At 48.0% G+C, this 18,539-nt stretch overlaps 1 protein-coding gene and 1 pseudogene across 2 annotated transcripts; both read left to right on the top strand.

Moving 5' to 3' along the window:
• Positions 1-419: 419 nt before the first annotated feature.
• Positions 420-7,758, top strand: LOC136161799 (zinc finger protein 17-like). Of its 2 annotated transcripts, XM_065926899.1 has the most exons (4): positions 508-632; positions 3,426-3,512; positions 3,872-3,998; positions 5,144-7,758. In XM_065926899.1, the coding sequence occupies exons 3-4, from the start codon at positions 3,965-3,967 to the stop codon at positions 6,610-6,612; spliced, it is 1,503 nt and encodes a 500-aa protein (XP_065782971.1). In that variant the 5' UTR covers positions 508-632; positions 3,426-3,512; positions 3,872-3,964; the 3' UTR covers positions 6,613-7,758. The 2 variants fall into 2 exon arrangements, with proteins under 2 accessions (XP_065782970.1, XP_065782971.1); XM_065926898.1 differs by lacking the exon at positions 3,426-3,512 and having other exon boundaries at positions 420-632.
• A 21-nt stretch (positions 7,759-7,779) lies between these two features.
• Positions 7,780-17,189, top strand: LOC136157708 (zinc finger protein 304-like; annotated as a pseudogene).
• Positions 17,190-18,539: the final 1,350 nt, after the last annotated feature.

Raw genomic sequence — 18,539 nt, 5'->3', positions numbered from 1 at the left:
TCCTCTTAGGATTAGAAATAGTTCAGCTGGAATTCCATCACTTCCACCAGCTTTGTTCTAGCGATGCTTCCTAAGGCCCACTTGACTTCACCCTCCAAGATGTCTGACTCTAGGTGAGAGATCACACCATTATGGTTATTTAGGTCATTAAGATCTCTTTTGTATAGTTCCTCTGTGTATTCGTGCCACCTCTTCTTAACATCTTTTCTTAAGAACCTGGGAACTCCGTTTCCCCGCGCGCCAGAAGGACTCTAGGCAACTCAGAGTTGATAGGCGTTGCGGCAGCGGAAACTACATTACCCAGAAGTCTCTACAGTGCGAGGCGGTGTAGGCTGAGCCAAAAAAGCTTAACAGCGCCTCGCATTCGTGCGTACGCATCGCCTGGGGGCGGGACTTCCGGCGTTTGCCTTGTAGTCTTTGAGCTGCCGTCCCGCTGCTCACTTGTTCAGGGGTTCTCAGTCGCTTGGTGGGCACCGCGGAGACGGAACGGGAAGCGAGAGGAGAGGCGTGGGCCCCGCTGCCCAGTGGCTGCTGTGAGGCCCCCTGAACCCATGGTTGACGGCAGTGCCCTCGATCCGTCCTCGCTCTTCCCACGGCTGGCGACCGAAGCCGCGGCGATGACGCCAGCTCAGGTGGGTTCTCCGTCTCCCGCCCCCACCCGGCCTGACTCCAGCCTCCGAGTCCCAGACCCGGACGGAGTGGCGCCCACTCAGGTCTCTCCCTGTCAGCCCGAGTCCAGAACTGAGGGCGGCCTTGTGAGGGGTCGCCCTTCAGCCAGTGGACAGGGGTGAGGGAGAGTTCCCTCGGGGGCGACGGTGCACGCCTTGCAGATGCTCACGAGTCCGGAGCATTGGGGAAATTTGGGGTCACTTTTTTCGGGGACAGAGAGGAACGAGCTGTCTCGCCTGCAACGACGTCTTAAGCGGATGGGAATCGTGGGAGGTTGCGAAGGGACTGAGGAAGACACGACCTGCGGTATTGTGATTTAGAAGCAATGTAGATGTGTTCGTTCGGATGGTCATAATGTATTTCCCTTGTGTATTTGGTCTTGATCCACAGTTGTAGACTCACAACTGCGAGGACACTTGGAATTTCCTAAGTGTTGAGAGTGTTTTTTGTAATGTGAGTGAGCTGACTTGAGGAAGCACCTCAGGATGGGAGCTGATTATCAGGAGAACCAATTTTAGAATTAGAGGGCTGCCTGTTTCAGTCCCACCTCACGCCCCTTCAGGGAGAGGAGAGGGTCTGGACGTTGAATCTAGTTCCCATAGCCAAGTATTATTATTATTTTAAAAATAGTTTTATATATTTTTGGCAGTCTTGGGTCTTTCTTGCTGCCCACTGGGCTTTCTCTAGTTGCGGCGGGGGCGGGGTGCGGTGGGCGGGAGCTACTGTTCCGTGCGCAGGCTTCTCAACTGCAGTAGCTTGTCATATTGGGAAGCACGGGTTCTAGGGCTGTGCAGTACTAGCCACACGTGGGCTCAGTAGTTGTGGTTCCCAGCTCTAGAGTTCCCAGGCTCAGTACTTGTACCACACGGCCTTAGTTGCTCCGAAGCCTGTGGGATCTTCCCGGATCAGGGATGGAACCCGCGTTTCCCCGCATTGGCAGGCGGATTCATTACCACTGACCCACCAGGGAAGCCCCCAAAGACAATTATTGAATCAGTCATGCCTGTATAATGAAACCATTAAAAAACCCCAAAGGGCCAGGGTTCGGAAAGCCTCCGGGTTGGGAAGATAGGGAGGCGCTGTGAGGTGAAGTTCTCAGAGAATGTGGAAGCTGTCTTCCACCTGGCTGTTCTTGAGCTGTGCCCTTTTATAATCAACCAGTAATCTAGTAAGTAAAGTGTTCTTTTCATTTCTGGGACCTGTACTAACAGTTTATTCAAGCCCAAGGAAGGGGTCTTGGGAATGTGTGATTTATACTCTGCGGGTCAGAAGCTCAAGTGAGGGCCTGGACTTGGGACTGAAATCTAAAGTGCTAGGGGCAGTTTTGTGGAGCAGAACCCTTAACCTGTGGAATACTAACTGTTTCCGGGTACATAGTGTCAGAATGAAGTTTAATTTTTGAGCGCCCTGCTGCTGCCTGAGGATTGCTTGGTTTTGTGTGGGATGCCCACCCCGCATTGGCACTGGATCCAGGAACCTAATTTAGGGGCCTATCCATATTTGAAGTATAAAGTTGTTTCTTTTTAAAAATGAATGAGATATAGAGTCAGGGAGGCTGGTGAGGAGGATGTGGTCAAAGAATTCAGGAGAATTGTGACAGGAATTTGGATTGAATTGGCAGAATTTCTTCCTGCAACACAATGGCTGTGAGTAGAGAATATAGGACCACCCCAGTTTTTTTCCCCTGAACACTTAAGGAATGGTGATGAGGAAGTCCATGCAGTGAATGGGATTCAGGAAGGAGATCATGAGTTGTATTTGGATATGGTTTTCCTGAGACATTTTGATATGATATTAGAAGATGGAGACATTTTGTGGGTAGAGGAGTATAAAGGTCTGGAGAACTGGGAAGGTCACTGGCCTGGTCCTTTCCGAGGGGTGTGCTGTGTGGACTGGACCAGTTGTAGCCTGGTGGTCAGACTGAAGGAAGGGAGTCGTTGTTATTTCGGATGGTTTCCGTGGTGAGGTGTGCGAGGTCTGAGAATGGAGGTGAGGGCACAAATGGGTGTAGGAAGGTGCAGCCCTGCTGTAGGATGGATTCTGGCCTGTGTTTGCAGAAGGGTCCATCCAGGTGGACTTGGGAGCTGACCTGGGAAGGAGGTTGAGTGGTGGGTTGGTGTAGATTCTTTCCACTGCAGGCTTCATAGACCCTCAAAACCACTCCCTGTAGAACATGGCAGAGGTCACCTGGGCTACTGGAGTAGCTGGTCCCAGACCAGGGCACTGCCTCGTCTCCTCCAGCCCTCAGAGCAAGAGGGGTGGTGCTCTGTACAGCCCAGGGCTCCCTGCACCTTCCTCCAGGGTACTGTTACAGGCAGGCTCGAAAGGACTAGTAGCTGATCTCCTTGCTCGGTGCCTTCCTGCACCTCATTAACTTAAGAGTACATGACACACTTACTGATTTAAACACCAATGAACCGACATCCCTCTAAATATTCACATGTACGTAGGCCATTAGAAATGAACATATTGAATTAGTTAAATTTATCCAGACACTTAATTGTTGGTTTGCATGATAATATACATTTATGTATTTGCTTACAATGTGAAATTTTACTTGTCACATCCTCTTAAACCTTAAAAAGTAGGAAAAACACACATCCAAATTTCAAAACTGTACCGATTCATTTGTGCTGAAAGTGTACACAAAACTCTTGATTGTGTGAATGGTACCACTGACACGTAGTGTGTACTGCTTATGTTTGATACCAGTCTCCGGCCTCTGAATTGAAACCATCCTTATTCTCATTTTGCAGATGAAGACACTGAGGCCCTTGTGCCTTCTAAAATACTGACTTGGTGTGTGAGAGTTTGACCATGGAGGGGTTCCCAGGTGGCTCAGTGTAAGAGAATCCACCTGCCCATGCAGGAGATGCAGGAGATGTGGGTTCAATACCTGGGGTGGGAAAAGCCCCTGGAGGTGGGCACAGCAACCCACTCCAGTATTCCTGCCTGGAGAATTCCACGGACAGAGGAGCCTGGCAGGCTGCAGTCCATGGGGTCACAAGAGTCGGACACGACTGAGTGACTGAGCAGTCATACATGTCAGACCACAGATTCCAAATGGTAGGGGAGATATAAACACATTTGGTGGTTAGTTTGGCCCTGAAATTGGTGGATGAAGAGTAGACCAATACAAAATGGAAGGAAATACAGCACATGCAGCTTCTTATGGGGTGAACTGTCTTAATTTTTATTACAGGGCTTTGTGGTCTTTGAGGACGTGGCCATATATTTCTCCCAGGAGGAGTGGGGACTTCTTGATGAGGCTCAGAGACTCCTGTACTGTCAAGTGATGCTGCAGAACATTGCACTTTTGTCCTCTGTAGGTAAGGCCTGTCTGCCCACTGCAGCATCCTGGGCTGGGCTCTGCTCTTCGTCACTTTCTAGGGGTGCCTCTGACCTTCCCACAATTGATTCTCATTCTGTAGGTTGTTTTTTTTTGTTTCATTTATGGTTTCCTCTCGTGCAAAAGCTTGTAAATTTGATTAGGTCCCATTTCTTGATTTTTGTTTTTATTTCTGTCGCATTGGGAGACTGACCTAAGAAAACATTGGTCTGATTTATGTCATAGAATGTTTTGCCTATGTTCTCTTCTAGGAGTTTTATGGTGTCGTGACTTATGTTTAAGTCTTTAACCCATTTTGAGTTAGTTTCATGTCTGGTGAGAGTGTTCATCCCACTTCATTGATCTACCACTGGATTGTTTAGACCCCCCTTTGACGTCCTTGTATTGATCATTTTAGAGTGTGGGATTTCGTACAGTGGGCCCCATCCCTCTCCCAGTCTTTCCTCTTTGAGTGGTGTCTTCAGGCCCAGGTGGTTGCTTACCCCGAGCAATAGGAGGGCCCTGGGTGCCTGACAGCGTGGACGTTATTTCCATAACGTCAGGAGAGGTTCAAGGGCACATGGCCCTGGTACCTGGGGATGAGGAAATGGTGAGATGTCAGAGCTGGGGTCCTATCACACCAGGCATGTGTCCTGTATCCAGCAGTGTGTGGTGCCAGAGTCCACACCTCACTTCCTCCTTTTCTTCCCCATTGACTTTTTGACTCTTCACTTCTGGCCCTGGCTCTCACCCGTTCCTTTCCACTGCTCCTTTTGCAGCGTTCTCAACATAACCTCCATTAAAAGTGGTGGAACATGTGCATGCATCCTTAAATACTCCTTGTAGTCCAGCTGCCATGTTGCATTTAGACGTTTGGGGTCTAGACAGAGCCTTCTATTCATTGCTCACCAGTTACCAGTAGCCAGGCCTTGTTCAAGTGAGTTGTAGACCTTCCTCCCCTCCCTGCACCATACCCCTTCCTCCTGTCCTTGTCCGTCATCTGGGCTCTGCCCTCAGATGAGCCTCCCAGGCTCCACCCTGCACCCCAGGCCTTCCTCACATGGGCTCTGCAATCCCACAGACTTATCCCTGGGCCGGTCTGAGACACACTGATGGGACTGCCTTTATGGGCATCTCTCCTTCCAGGTTGTTGGCATGGCACCCAGGATGAGGTGGCCCTTTCAGAGCAGCATGATGCGGCTGCAAGGTCACAGGTCAAGACTCCAAAGCCAGGCCCGTGCATCCAGAAGCCTCCCCCGTGTAAGACGTGCGGCCCACTCTTGAAAGACACTTCGTGCCTGGCTGGGCACGGTGGGACACAACCTGAGCAGGAGGTGTCCACATGTGGGGAGAGTCCTTCCCAGCATCCAAAGGAGCCACATCAAAGGAGACTCCCTGGATGGGGTGAGGGGAAGACTTTCTGTGTGAAGAACGACAGTGCTCACGTGACAGATCAGACCTGGCCATGTCGGGTGAAAGGGCAGGAGTTCCTAGCCCGATCCAGCATTCTCCAGCACCAGGCCCCTCACACGGAAGGGAAACTGCACAGTGACATGGAGGGAAGGGCAGCCTCTGAAAGTGGACAGAATGATGACAAGCGCAGTGAATGTGGGAAGACCTTTAGCCAAGAACACACACTTGTTGAGCACCAGAAAAACCTTTGCTGTGAAAGCGGGAAGACCTTCATCAGAAGGTTCCACCTGGTTCAGCAGCAGAAAACCAACACTGAGACAAGATTCTCTGAGCAGCTTGGATGTGGAAGGTTCTCTGCACAAAGGTCTGGCTTCACTGCACACCATACAGTTCACACTAGGTCAGCGCCTTATGAGTGCAGCCAGTGTGGGAAGTGTGTTAAGGACAGCTTCACACTCAGTGTTCATCAGAGAGTTCACACAGGAGAAAAGCCATATAAGTGCAGCGAATGTGGAAAATTCTTTAGGTACAGCTTCACGCTCAAAAGACATCAGGGAGTTCACATTGGAGAAAAACCATATGAGTGCAGTGTGTGCAAGAAATTTTTTGTAGACAGCTCCAGGCTCATTATTCATCAGAAAGTTCACACTCGGGGAAGGCGTTTTGAATGCAGCAAATGTGGGAAATTCTTTAGGTACCGCTTCACACTTGAGAGGCATCAGAAAGCGCACATTGGAGAAAGGCCTTATGAGTGCAGCGTATGTGGGAAACTCTTTAGGCATAACTCAAATCACATTAGGCATCGGAGAAATCACACTGGAGAAAGACCTTATGAGTGCAATATATGTGGTAGACTCTTCAGTCAAAACTCCCACCTCATTCGGCACCAAAACGTCCACACCAGAGAAAAAACTTATGAATGTAGCAAATGTGGGAAATTCTTTATGGACAGCTCCACCCTCATTATTCATCAGAGAGTCCACACTGGAGAAAAGCCTTATGAGTGCAGAGAATGTGGGAAACTCTTTAGGTACAACTCCAGCCTCATTAAACATCGGAGAGTTCACACTGGGGAAAGGCCTTATGAATGTGTCAGCTGTGGGAGAGGCTTTAGCCAAAACTCCCACCTCCTTCGACATCAAGAAGTTCACACTAAAGAGTATTGCAACCGGGGGAAGACTTCAAAGCAAAATCTGGTCTGATTTAGCACTGGGATGGACTGCTATCTAGGTGTTTAAAATTTTTTTAATTGTGAAGTATATGTAACAGAATTTACAGTCAACCATATTTAAGTGTAAGTTCAGTAGTAATAATACATTCACATTGTGCACAAATATTCAAAAGTCTTTTCATCTTATAAAACTAAACCCATTAGACAGTAACTCTTTGTCCCCCCTCTTATTGACTGATAACAACTATTCTGCTTTCTGTGTATGAATTTGTTCTCACTGAGGAACTTATATAAGAGTCATCAAGTTATTCTTCTTTTTTGGCTGGGTTATTTAACTGAGCATAATGTTCTTAGGGTTCCTCCGTGTTCTAGCATGTATCAGAATTTCATTCCTTTTTTGAGTAATGCTCCATCTTCTGTACATTCTACTTTTTCTGTTTCCTTTCATCATTGGGCACTTGAGTTGCTTTCCCTATTTGGCTGTTGTATGTAATGCTGTTATAAATATGATGGCATAAATATTTTTTTGAGGCCTTACTTTCAGTCCTTTTAAGGTATATTCCCAGACATAGAGTTTTTGGACCATATAGTAATTCAGTATTTACATTTTTTTAGGAACTGAGGGGCTGTTTTCCATGGTAGCTGGGCTGTTTTACATTGATGCAGCTCGAGGTTTCCAATTTCTCTACACCCTCAGCAATGTTTTTATTTTCTTCTTGCTTTATTTTTTATAACACTATCCTAAGGGACACGAGAAGATATTTCATTGTGATTTTGATTTGCATTTAATGATGTTGAACAGTTTTTCATCTGCTTGTTGGCTGTTTGTTTAGTCCTTTGAGAAAATGTCCCTTCCAATCCATTGCCCATTTTTTAATGTGGTTATTACGGTCATTGTTATTGTTATTTAGATGTTGGAGTTCTTTATATATTCTGTGTATTAACTTCTTATTAAATAGTTTGCAAATATTTTCTTCCACTCTGAGGGTAGTCTTTTCACTGTGTCGACTTAGTAATTTTTTTTGCACAGAAATTTTAAATATTAGTGTAGTCTAGTTTATTTCCGTTAATGTTGCCTGTGCCTTTGTTATCATGTCCAAGAAATTATCACAAATCCACTGTCATGAAGCCTTTTTCTTATGTTTTCTTCTCAGAGTACTATGCTTTTAAACCTTAATGTTTAGGTCTTTCATCCATTCTGCATTTCCTTTCTCTTTTTTTGGCCACATCACACAGCTCAAGGTATATCAGCTTCCAACTAGGGACTGAACCCAGGCCACAGCGGTTTTGTTAAAAACCAAGGAGAACAGATTTCTGTGCTCTCTTGCTTTCTCTGCTGCCCTTGTGGCTCAGCTGGTAAAGAATCTGCCTGCAATGTGGCAGCCCAGGGTTCAATCCCTGGGTTGGGACGATCCCCTGGAGAAGAGAAAGGCTACCCTCTCCAGTATTCTGGCCTGGAGAATTCCATGGACAGTCCATGGGGTCGAAAAGAGTTGGACACAACTGAGTGACTTTCACTTTCACTTGCTTTATCTGGAGTATCGCCAGCCATTTGAGCCCTTTGCTAAGAATTAGTGCCCCACCCCCTTGGTTGGTTACAGTGTGAACATCACCCAGCTTTGCCAGAGGACTGGATCTGGCTTTGCTGGCAGTTTTCAGAGGTTTCCCTTGTTTAGGGTCATCAGTGGTTGTCTTCTGATAGTCTTGACAGATTTTTCCAGCCTCCATTTTACTCACTCCTCAAACTCCAGGCTAACCTTCCTGGTTCTTGCAATAAAGTTCTTTTTTTTTTTTTTAATTTAAGTATAGTTCATTTACAATGTTGGGTTAATTACTGCTGTACAGCAAAGTGACTAATTATACATATATATTCCTTTTTAAAAATATCCTTTTCCAGTATGGTTTATCATAGGGTATTAAATAGAGTTCCCTGCACTTTACTGTAGGACCTTGTTGTTTATCCATTCTATGTATAAAAGTTTACATCTGCTAATCCTAACTTCCTATTCCACTCCTCCCCTCGGTCTTATTGTTTAAGCTATCTTTACTCTTTAAGTTTGTGTGCCCTAAAGGAAATAGTAGGAGGACAACGAACAGCTCTCAGTGCAAATCTGGACTACTTGTATTGCTTCCTGAGACTTCCTAGGAAAATCTGAAGGGGCCCCTGCACCAGGATCTCATGCTCTAGAGATGAAAATTATTTGTGGATCCACACAGTCACTTGGGGCAAATGGTTTGCAAACAGTGGTATTTGGCAGTAGGCATTTGGGTGGGTATTTGGTTGGGGCCCTTGAATTTAGTGGATGTCCCATGGCAAAATTGAGAGACGGCTGTCTTCTGAGATCCACCATAGGAACTGTGTGTCCTGAAGAAAAAACTCATGTAGGTATATGTCCATGGACTTAAGATCTAAGAAGGCCTAGGGTGGGAACCATATCGTGTACAGAAACAGTGACCGGGTTAATAGAGACTGGGGGAGATTGCAGCAATGTAGAATGGATAAAGTGAAGTCGCTCAGTCGTGTCCGACTCTTTGCGACCCCAAGGACTGTAGCCTACCAGGCTCCTCCGTCCATGGAATTTTCCAGGCAAGAGTACTGGAGTGGGTTGCCATTTCCCTCTCCAGGGGACCTTTCCGACCCAGGGATTGAACCTGAGTCTTCTGCATTGCAGGCAGACGCTTTACCATCTGAGCCACCAGGGGAGCCTTTTAGAATGGATAAGCCCCTTCCAAATGGGCATGTGTTCCAGTAACTAGATAAGTGGGAAGAGAGTGTACAGAATGAAGGACCTACAGTCCAGTCCGTGGAAATCTGGGTGCATCCCCTTTAAGAAATCTGAAAGCCACAAGGCTTCCTGTGTAGCTTAGACAGTAAAGAATCTGCCTGCAATGCAGGAGACCTGGGTTTGATTACTGGGTTGGGAAGATCCCCTAGAGAAGAAAATGGCAACCCACTCCTGTATTCTTTCCTGGAGAATCCCCATGGACAGAGGAGCCTGGTGGGCTACAGTCCATGGGGTCGCAAGAGTCAGACACGACTTAGAGACTAAAGCACCATCGCCACCACAGCCCAGTCCATGAAAATCTGGGTGCATCCCCTTTAAGAAACCTGAAACCCCGCCCGGGCCTGGAGCCTAAGGATCCTCCTCTCCAGCAACTCTTCCGTGGTGTGGGGGGAACCTTTTCTGGATCTGGGGAGCATCGCCCTTTACCTGGACTTGGGGCCCAGTGAGCTACTTTACTCAGAAGGCACTGCGCCGAACTGTCACAGGATCACTGAAGACTCAGGCACTTCCGTTCTGGAGGACGATGTCTGGGCGGGTCTGTTGGTGTGCACCGCGGGTGACATTTTGTAAATACGGATGTGTTTACTTGGTGGGGAGCTTGGAAACGGTGGACCAGCCCGACATCTGGGAGGTGGGAAGCCTGACCCTTCTGCTTCTCTGAGGCGGGCACGAGGCAATCTCACTCCACGTGCCCATTCTGCAGCAATAAAGATTCAACTGCAGAGTGGTATTATTAATATAGAGACTCGTTTGGAGGTTTGGAGGCCGTTTTTCTCCGTTCCCCAACTGATCAAAAGGCCAGGCACTGCTACAGTAGAATTTAAGTCTCTTCTTTTTTAACCCTTCGATTTTGAAGAATTTTCAATTCTAAGGATACACTCCAAGGGCGCTTCTTCTGGCTTAGAAGGGGATCCGCCCATGTTGAATAACCAGTAACTGAGAACTGCGGGTCACAGTGTTGTCACAGGTCACCATGGAAATAGGAGGTCTGGCGCTTCGGGACACAGTTTCTCCCCGACCTTTCCGCCTGCATCCGCCTCTGCAGCTCTCAGTGAGAACCAGAAACGTGCCCTCTCCCTGGTTGGACGGGGTGCACAAACTCCTTAACCTAGAGGTCTCTGCCCAGCGCATGCGCGCTGTGCCAGTGGCCGCCCAGAAGATGGGCGTTTCCGGAAGCCCTTGCAAGCAGAGGGGATTTCTGGCGTCGCGGTTGTGACGTCTTTGGCTGGTGGCCGGGATCCTCGAGTTGCTGTGTAGGCTGGGAGTCCTCACTGGGGTCCGCTTTGGGGGAGGCTCTGGAGAGGCGAACATAGGACAGAAAAAAAGATGGTACTTCCGTCCGCTTGGTTATTACGAACCATGGTCGCTGTCGTGGGACGGGCCGCCTATCGCGGAGCTGTAGCCTGGGGCTGCGCTCCTTCGCAGCCTTCGCAGCCGCCCTCTGTCCTCGTCCGCCTCTGGAGGCAGCATCCTGAGCTTCTGCGCCTTTTGACCAGGAGGAGATCGGGGCTCGGAGCTCGACCGTCCTCTCGGGCCCACCACTCCCAGGGGAGTGTGCGGGTTCCGCCGGCTTTTCAACCCGGTTTTGCTCACAGGACCCCATGGCCGCTACCGCGCTTATGAGCTGGGCTCAGGTGAGTGGAGAGTCCTCAAGCCTTCCCTACTCAGGTGTGGGGGATGGTGTATTCTCGGGCTTTCCGAACTTGGCCTTCGTCGCTCACTTCTCTTGAGTATGAAGGCGGTGAAGGGCGGTCAGTGACGGTGAACATGTGGCAAGGAATCCCTTAGCAGTGTTGACGGGATGAGGTGCGAAATGGTTTCCAGGATTTAGGAGCCCCAGGTACAAACTACCTGGAGGTGAGGATGAATTAGGCGCGTTCTGGAAACGGCAGGTCTCTACGGTTACGTGTGCTGAGAACAGAGAGCAGGCAGTCAGGAGTCCGAACTGGTACGGCAGCCTGGGAAGCTGGACCTCTATTCTGACGGTGATGGGAACCACGGAAGGTTTATAACAGAGAAGGGAGGTGGTCTGACGTCGGTGTTGACAGGCTCCCTCTAAGTAGAGTGGAAAGATTAGGGAAGCCTGAGGGTGACAGGGAGACCAGGCGGAATCGACTGCAATAGCCCAGGTGTGTTGATGGTGGGGCCAAAAGTGGACGTTAAGGAAGTGTTTGGATTTTGTATGTTTTTAAATTAGGGCCGGTGGAGATTTTGTGATGAGAAGTAGTGATGTTCTGGGACTCTTCACCTGTCCCTCCCTCTGCACTTGAGTCTGGGGCTCTTTCAGAAGGAGTCCTTTCTAGCCCAGCACCCTGAATCTAAGCCAAGAGTTATATGAAGAGGTTCCTGCTTTGGGCAGCCAGTAGGAGGAAGACTGGACAGGTGTATTAGACTCAGGAAGAGCTTGCACAAGTGTTTAAGAGGTTAAGATTGAGTTGGGAGTCATCAAGGAACCACAGGTCTTCATTCTGTCTGTTGAGAAAAGGGCCAGAAGTTGGGCAACAATAGCAGGCTGAGGAGCTGGGCTTCTGTTTTGAAGGTGATGAAAGACATGAGCTTCCCGGATGCCTCGGTGGTAAAGATTCCACCTGCAGTGTAGAAGATGCGAGAGACACGGTTTGATCCCTGGGTCAGGAAGATCCCCTGGAGGAGGGAATGGCAACCCATTCCCGTAGTCTTGCCTGGGAAATCCCATAGACAGAGAAACCAGGTGGGCTGCAATCCTTGGGGTCCCAAAGAGGCAGACACAACTAAGTGAACATGTAGCATGCACAAAAGACATGGAAGATTTGGAAGAGAAGAGAGAATTAAATCAAAATAGGCTCCCTCTGGCTGCTGTCTAGTTGAGAATGGAGTGTGGGCGTGAGGGAGGAGGCTGCAGTGATCTACAGAAGTGTTGATGGTAGCAAAGAAAGTCCCAACTGGGCACTGAGGACTGGGTGTCTTGCTGAGGCACTGGGGTGGCAGTGGAGCCTGTCAGACACAAAGGTGTTCTTCCTGGATTCTGTGTGCAGAGTGGCTTCAGGGGTGGGATGTGCCTTGGAAGTGTGGACTGGAAAGTTTTCAGTCTTAATGGGGGGGAGGACCCCAGATATGAGGAAGGTGTGGTTCAGAGTGATGTACATGGGGAAGAACATGGGCTGATGCCTTAAAGTTGTATCTGGGAGGCATGGTCAGGAGGATGCCAGCGGGAGAGATTTGCTGCCCTTCCTGCTGGACCCGTGACTTACACACAGTCTCTGTCTGCCCACTTGCCTGATTTTGCTCTGGGCTGCACACGGTGGTCAGAGGGACAGGAGAGGGCACCCAGGAGTGGTGTCATGGCCGAGTATCACCTCCAAGTTGGGAGGCTGGGGAACACCAGAGCCAGGGGGTGGGAGGTGAGTGGGGGGCCTGGGGAGTCCTGTTGTCTGTGGGCTCAGCTGTCCCCATTGTGGCAGGGCGGTGTGACCTTTGAGGATGTGTTCGTGTACTTCTCCCGGGAGGAGTGGGAGCTGCTGGAGGAACCTCAGAGACTCCTGTACCGCAGTGTGATGCTGGAGAACTTCGCACACGTGGCCGCCTTGGGTAAGTCCCAGTTTCAGTTATCTAGTGGTACATGTCAAACTACTCCAAAAGTGAGTGACGTAAAATAATAAAAAGGCATTATGTAAGTTTCAGCATGTTAGGAACTCGTCACAGCTTACCTGGTGCTTTTGGCTCAGGGTCTGTCGTCAGGCTTCAGTCAAGCTCCCAGCCAAACTGTTCTCATCTGAAGGCCATTCTTGGGAGGATCTCATTCACAAACTCACTCATGTTTTGTGTTTCCAAGAGGTCGTTTCTTGGGACTTGTTGGACTGTAAGGCTGTTGGTCAGACGCCCCCTGGCTTCCTTGTCACCGTAGCCTTTCTGTAGCGCATCTCACAGCAGGGAAGGAACTTTCTCTCTGACCGGAGAGAATGTTCAGGATGGTAGCTGGTCTTTTTCTAACCCGACCTGGAAACAGTGATCCCATCATTTCCCCCTGTTTTGTTCTTAGAAATGGGTCAGTCAGTGTAGCCTCTGGTCAAGGGAAGCGGCTCACGCAAGGGCAAGAACACTGGGCGGCAGGTCTTCCTGGGGCCATGGGAGAGGCTGCCTGCCCCAGGCCCCCACTGCCACGCCTGCTGCAGTGTCCTTGGGTTTTTTTCCTGGTGCCCTGGGGGCAGCTCTTCCTGTCCTGCCAAATCAGGGGCTCTTCCCCGTCCCGTCTTGGTTCCCAGGGTAGGGGCTGTGGATGCTCAGGGCTGTGTGTAGTGTCCCCTCGCTGAGCAGTCCCGACACCTGCTGCCCAAAGCCTTTCTGGATCAGGTTAGGAGGTTAGGGCTCGTGAGTTGGCTTCACAGATTCTCCCTAGCTTGGGCACTTCCAGATCCATGATGCGTCTATGTCTATGTTCTGCCCCCATCCTCTGGCTGACAGTTCTCAGGGACTGACTTTGCCAGAAATTGTAGCCATTGACATGTCACTGCTTGTGGAGGGCATAGGGGTGTTCTGCCAAATCCTCCTTTGTGGTTTTTTGTCTTTTTTATTTTAACCTTTTCTTCTCTGTGAGATGGGTCTATCTGGGCTACTCATTTGTGCTATGTGTTTTTTTTTTTTTTTCTTTTTTTACAACTTCCACCTTCCAGATCCCATGTAGTTGCCCAGTAGCAGAGAGGCAGAAAACCCCGGGTACCTGTGTGTGGACCTGTCTCCAGCCACACTGACAGCACAGAGCAGGTCTGCCCTGCCGCACGGGAGCTGAGAGAGAGCCATCTGAGGGTTGGGCTCCCATCATGCGGTCAGCCGACTTTGTGTTCACCAGGGTTTTCTTGCCAAGGCCCATAGCAGTACCTCACGTCTCCCTTTCCTCACCATTCTTGGCACTTGACGTTTTTCTTCTGTCTTCCCTCCCTTGGCTGTTGTCCCACCTCCTGGCCTACATGTCTGTCATTCATTCTCCTCTGCTCACCCTGCAATGCTCTGCAACATAGGCTGCGTCAGTATGCCACGAGTTGTGCACATATCTGTATGTAGTCCTGAAGAGCCAGCTACTTACTTGCAATCAGATTTTCCTGGGCCTGGACAGAGCCTTCTGACAGGTGAGCTTGACACCAACAGCTGATACCCTGTTTAAACCCTTCTTAAACGAGTGAGTTGGAGACCTCGCCTCTGCTTCCAGTACTGTTCACCATCATTGTGTCTTTACCCATCATTGGAAGTACTGTGTACTATGACTTTTTGAGGCCCAGGACTGACAGTGGGCCCTTCCTCACTGATCCTGGCCCCCTCATCCTACCAAAGGTCCATGGACTCACTCATTGGTGTGTCACAGACTCAGCATGTCCTTCACTAGCATTTCTTTGCTTTTAGGTTGTTGCTGTGGAGCAGTGAGGAGGCCCCTTCTGAGCAGAGTGCTTTTGCTGAATTAGTGTCAGAGTTCAGGGCTCTTGGGTCCTGTGCACCTATCCTGAAATCTCACCCATGTGAGACAGATGACCTGCTCTTGAAAGGCATTTTAACACCTGGATGAACAACAGGGGTCGTGCCCTGCACTGGACCTGGACATATGTGACCCCTGTGGGTGAGGATTCCTGTTGAGTGAAAACTTCCATTAGCACCAGAAACCACATAGTGGTAAGAATCCTGTCAGTGAAGACGATGATGTAGCCTCACGTATGAAGAGCTGTGCTGTCCATGAGTTAGGGAGGTCTTTTACTTGCGGGGGGCAGTGATGGATGTGCCGGGTAACTCTGGCCTCTTCCAACACCAAAGCACTCACAGTGGACTGAGTCCACAGAGAACAGCTGAGTTCGTGGAATCTTTTCACAGAAGTCCAGTCTTGGGCGACACCAGGGAGACAGTGATGAACTGATGCTTTTCAATTGCACTGACAATGAGAAAGCCTTCCTGAACGCTTTCACTCTCCTCAACAACCAGATAACTCAGGATGAAGTGCGAGCCTTTAGGTACCTACCGTGTGGAAATCTGTCCAAGGAGAAATCCGCTCTTATTCATCACAGAAAACTTCCCTGTGGGGAAACATCACGTGTGTAAGGAGTGTGGACAAGCCTTCATTCACCTGTCTCACCTAAAAACCCACCAGAAATTTCACACTGGCAAAGACAATATATGTGCAGTGAATGTGGAGAAACTTACAACAGATGCTTGCACCTTGTTCAGAACCAGAGAACTCACACCAGAGAAAGACCTTATGAGTGCAGTGAATGCGTAAAAGCCTTTAGTCATAAAAACACACTTGTTCAGCACCAGTGTTCACACTGGCGAAAGGTCTTATGACTGCACTGAATGTGGAAAAGCCTACAGCAGAAGCTCCCACCTTGTGCAGCACCAGAAAATTCACACAGGGTAAAGGCCTTATGAGTGCAGTGAATGTGGAAAATTCTTTAGCCAAAGCTCTCACCTTATTGAGCACTGGAGAATTCACACCGGGGCGAGGCCTTATGAGTGCATTGAATTTGGAAAATTCTTTAGCCATAACTCCAGCCTCATTAAACATAGGAGAGTCCACACAGGAGCAAAGTCTTATGTGTGCGGCAAATGTGGGGAGACTTGGCTGCAGAGACACACTTGTTCAGCACCAGATAATTCACACTGGTGCACGGCCTTATGAGTGCAGTGAGTGTGGAAAGGCCTTTAGCCGTAAAGATACACTTGTGCAGCACCGGAAAATCCACACTGGAAAAGCTTATGAGTGCAATGACTGTGGAAAACTCTTTAGCCATAGCTCCAACCTTTTTGTTCACCAGAGAATTCACACTGGAGCGAAGCCTTCTGAATGCAGTGAATGTGGGAAATGCTTTAGCCACAATTCCAGCCTCATTCTACACCAGAGAGTTCACAGTGGAGCAAGGCCTTATGTGTGTAGTGAATGTGGAAAAACTTAAATTAGTAGCTCCCACCTTGTTCAACACAAGAAAGTTCACACTGGAGTGAGACCTTATGAGTGCAGTCAATGTGGGAAATTCTTTAGCTGCAGCTCTAGCCTCATTCTACACCAGAGTTCACACTGGAGAAAAGCCTTACGTGTGCAGTGAATGTGGGAAGGCCTATAGCAGAAGCTCCCATCTTGTTCGGCACCAGAAAGCTCACCCTGGAGAAGGACGTCATGAATGCAACAGTTTTGGTGACCCTTTAGCTGCGTCTCTTAAACTTGTTTAACACCCAGAAACTTCACACTGGAGAAGTTATGAATGCAGTCAATGTGCTGTGTCCTTCTTTAAGATTATAGGACTCACACCAGCAAAGGTGGGAATCATCATTGGTACAGAGACACTGAGATAATGGAGTGGGGATGACTGAGGCTCGTGAGAGGATGGGTGTCTGTTCCTAAGGCGGCGTCTCTATATGTCCCTGCGATTTTGGCTGTATGGCATGAAAGTATACAGAAATTCTCAGGACCTTCACACCTCTGAGTCTCCTGTGGCCGACACACTGTCTCAGTAAATAAAGGTTTGTGGATTCCTGTATTTCCCTGGGCTGTTTACCTTCTGGTCATCACTGCACAGGCAGGAACCCCAGCAGTGACAGAAGAGAGATCCAGGGCTCAGGCTTCTCTGACCAGCCAACATTCCTAGTGACTGAAGCGGACGTGGACTTCATTGCTCTGCAGTTTTTGCTGATCCTGAGGCAGGGCTTATGCTCCTACGTTGTGTGGAGAGGGATATGGTAGAACCAGAACAGCTGGCAGATGGGACTTTCCAAGAAGAATGGTAAATATGGATATTTCTGGGGAATATTTAATTATTAACATCTTTATTGAGGTATGGTGATATGAAATAAATATATGTAAAATATAAAATGTGTTATGTTTCAGCATGTGTATATACTGATGAGACCAGACATGGAGATAATGGAGATATCCGACACAGCCAAGAGATTCCTTGTGTCTCTTTATAATGTTTCTCGCCCAGTCCTTTCTAACCCCCTTTCCCACAATTCACGAGTAATAGCAAGCATTTTGTAGTATTTTATATAAACAAAATCATGTGATATATACTTTCTGGGGAGTGGGAACTCTGACTTTTTTCACGAGCCATAACTATTTTGAGATTGATCCATTTTGCTGCATGTATCAATTATTCATTTGTATTGTTGCATATTCATCCATTATATGGATATACCACAATTATCTTTTATCCATTTGCCAGTTAGTGGATATTTAGGTTGTTTCCAGTTTGGGGCTATCACAGATAAAACCGCTGTTTATGGATGTACCACAGTTTATCCATTCACTGAGGGATATCTTGATTGCTTCCAAGTTTTGGCACTATGACTAAACCTGCATTATGCATTGTTTTGTGTGGGTATACATTTTCAGTTCATTTGAGTTCAAGCCTCAGGGCATTATTTGCTGGGTCACATAGTAAGAGAATATTTAGTTTTATAAAAAAACTGCCTTCTTGGAGAAGGAAATTGCAACCCACTCCAGTATTCTTGCCTGGAAAAGTTCATGGACAGAGGAGTCTGGCGGGCTAAAGTCCATGGGATTACATGACTGAGCATGTGTGCACGAGGGTGAAGGGAGATGGGTTGGTAGCAATAAAGTGGTAGAACTAAAACAAACAAACAAAAAAAAACTGCCTTCTAAAGTGATTGCATCATATTGCATTCCCACCAACAGTAGGTGAGAGTTCCTGTTGCTCCATGTTCTTATATTTGATGTTGTCAATGGTTTGGTTTTTGCCATTCAAGTCGGTATGTAGTAATAGTATATTGTTGTTTCTTTCATTTGCAATTCTCTAATGACATATGCTGAATATCTTTATATTCTTCTAACAGTGTCTTTTGCTGAACAGAAATTTTAAACTTTAGTCAAGTCCAAATTACTCAGTGTTTCTTTCATGGATTGTATTTTTGGTGTGTCTAATGCATCATTGCCTAACCCAAGGTCTGTGTCCCCTGTATTATTGGCTACGTGTTTTACTGTTTTGTATTTAGGCTTATTATCCACTTGAGAAAATATTTGTGAAAGGTGTGAGGTCTGTGTCTGGATCACTTTTTTTTTTTTCCCCGTGCTATGCAGCTTGTAGGGTCTTAGTTCCCAAACCAGGGATTTTAACCCATGTTCCCTGCAGTGGAAGCAGGGAGTCCTAACCACTGAATCATGTTTTAAAGCCCCATTTGTTGAAAAGACTATCATTTTTTCATT

This window comes from Muntiacus reevesi, chromosome 2 (assembly GCF_963930625.1).
Source record: "Muntiacus reevesi chromosome 2, mMunRee1.1, whole genome shotgun sequence".
NCBI classification, from domain to species: Eukaryota; Metazoa; Chordata; class Mammalia; order Artiodactyla; family Cervidae; genus Muntiacus; species Muntiacus reevesi.
Note: the sequence above shows the minus strand (reverse complement) of the source record. Positions and strands in the feature narration are given on the sequence as shown.